The 1884-nt window shown below is 47.0% G+C and overlaps 1 protein-coding gene across 1 annotated transcript in view; it reads right to left on the reverse strand.

The window, feature by feature from the left end:
* Window positions 1-1872, reverse strand: part of LOC130587805 (exportin-7-like) — a gene marked incomplete at its 3' end in the record, with an annotated part of 7641 nt that extends 5769 nt beyond the window's left edge. The window contains exons 1-2 of the mRNA XM_057388774.1: window positions 1729-1872; window positions 97-179 (exon numbers count right to left, since the gene is read on the reverse strand). Coding sequence (XP_057244757.1) covers window positions 97-179; window positions 1729-1823 — 178 coding nt within the window. The remainder of the gene's footprint in view (window positions 1-96; window positions 180-1728) is intronic.
* Window positions 1873-1884: the final 12 nt, after the last annotated feature.

Raw genomic sequence — 1884 nt, forward strand, 5'->3', positions numbered from 1 at the left:
TGTACCCAGGATATCCTGAATTTACCCAGGCTGTACCCAGGATTTACCCAGGCTGTACCCAGGATATCCAGGATTTACCCAGGCCCCGATCCTCACCGTACGTGGTGATCATTTTGCTGGTCTCCCGGAAGAGCAGGATCCCGTTGGGAGAGGAGACATCGAACTGCAGCCTTTGGGATCTGGGAAAAACAGGGAAAGGTCAGAGCCTAAACTGAGCCAGGCCTAGAGCAGGGAGAGACCCAAGGGAGGGACCCAGGGAGAGCTCAGAGCCCCTTTTGGGGTCTGGAGGGGCTCCAGGAGAGCTGGAGAGGGACTGGGGACAAGGGATGGAGGGACAGGACACAGGGAATGGGGTCAGAAATGGGATTTTAGATGGGATTTTGGGAATTAGGAATTCCCAGAGGAGCCCCAGGATCCCTGGGAGTACCCCAGGACAATGGGAGGCGTCCCTGGGGTGGAATGGGATGGGATTTGGGGTTTTTCCCACCCAAACCATTCCATGATCCCATAAATCCCAAACCACAGCAAACTGAGAGTGACCACTCTGACCCTAAAGATGCCCCCAGAGCTCCCCACAACGCTGGAAAATCCCTGGCAGTGCCAAATGGGCACAGAGRAGCTGTGCTGCCAGGGAAGGGCCCGGATTCCTGGGATTTGGGGAATAAAATGGGATAAATTTTCTGGGATTGGGGTTGGAATCTGCCCTGGAACAGCCCCACGAACACCCTGGAGCAGCCTGGCCTCGCTCCTCCTGCTCCTCACAGCTCCAGGGTCATTTTTCCCCCTCCATTGGCTGAGTGAGAAGCTCTGGAATGAAATCCTGGCTGAATTCCAGTTGGGATCATGTCCAGCACAGCAGAATCCCAAAATTTCTGGGTTTTCCCTTTGTCCCATCCCACAGGAGCCAGAGCATCCCCCTGGCACCATCCCAGAGCCAGCTCAGCTCCTGATTTATCCCTCCTGGAAAAAAAAAAATACGGAGCTGGAGCTGCAAAAATCCAAGGGGCTGCTGAGGAGAAGGGTTTTCAATTTTATTCGTTTGGAATAATGAGGTTTTTCAAGGGAATTTTTAAAAATTTCCTGCCAGATCGCTGCCCTTGGAAATGGAAATATCCAGGGGTGATGGATTGTGGTGGTGAATCCTAAATGTGGGATTTGCTTCCCTGTGAAACAATCCCAGTTTTCCTTTATTTTTTCCTCTTTTTTTCCTCCTTTTTTTCCCCTTTTTTCCTTTTTTTCCTTCCTTTTTTCTCCTTCTTTTTTCCTTTTTCCCCCTTTTTTCTTTTTTTCCCCTTTCTCTTTTTCCTTTTTTCTTTTTCCTTCCTTCCTTTTTTTAACTTTTTTCCTTTTTTCTTTCTTTTTCCTTCCTTCTTTTTTTCCTTTTTTCCTTTCTTTTTTTCCCCTTGTTTCCTTTTTCCTTCTTTTTTTCCTTTCTTTTTCTCCTTCTCTTTTTTCCTTCTTTCTTTCTTTCTTTCTTTCTTTCTTTCTTCCTTTTTCCCCTTCTTTTTTTCCTTTTTTCTTCCTTTTTTTCCTTCTTTTTTTCCTTTTTCCTTCCTTCATCCCTTTTTTTCCCTTCTTTTCCTTCCCCCACTCCCTCATCACCTCAACCAACAACGAGAAAAAAAAACCCCAAACCACCAACCACACAGCCAAGAACAAAACCACCTCAAAATCCCATTTAAATCCCAACAATTCCAAGAAATTCCGAGAAATTTTGGGATTTTCTACCTGTTATGGACCAGCTCAGCCATGAGTTTGAGGACAGGGGTGGTGCAGGCGGGGTCGTGGTACCAGAGCTCGATGGCTCTCTGCAGGATGGGCATGTACGAGGGGTAACTGCCAGGGAAAATTAAGGAATTTTTATTGTAAAAGGGGAAAAAATTC

The sequence above is a fragment of the Malurus melanocephalus genome, unplaced genomic scaffold (assembly GCF_030028575.1).
Source record: "Malurus melanocephalus ecotype Western Australia unplaced genomic scaffold, MMel_1.1 scaffold_2481, whole genome shotgun sequence".
Taxonomy (NCBI): domain Eukaryota; kingdom Metazoa; phylum Chordata; class Aves; order Passeriformes; family Maluridae; genus Malurus; species Malurus melanocephalus.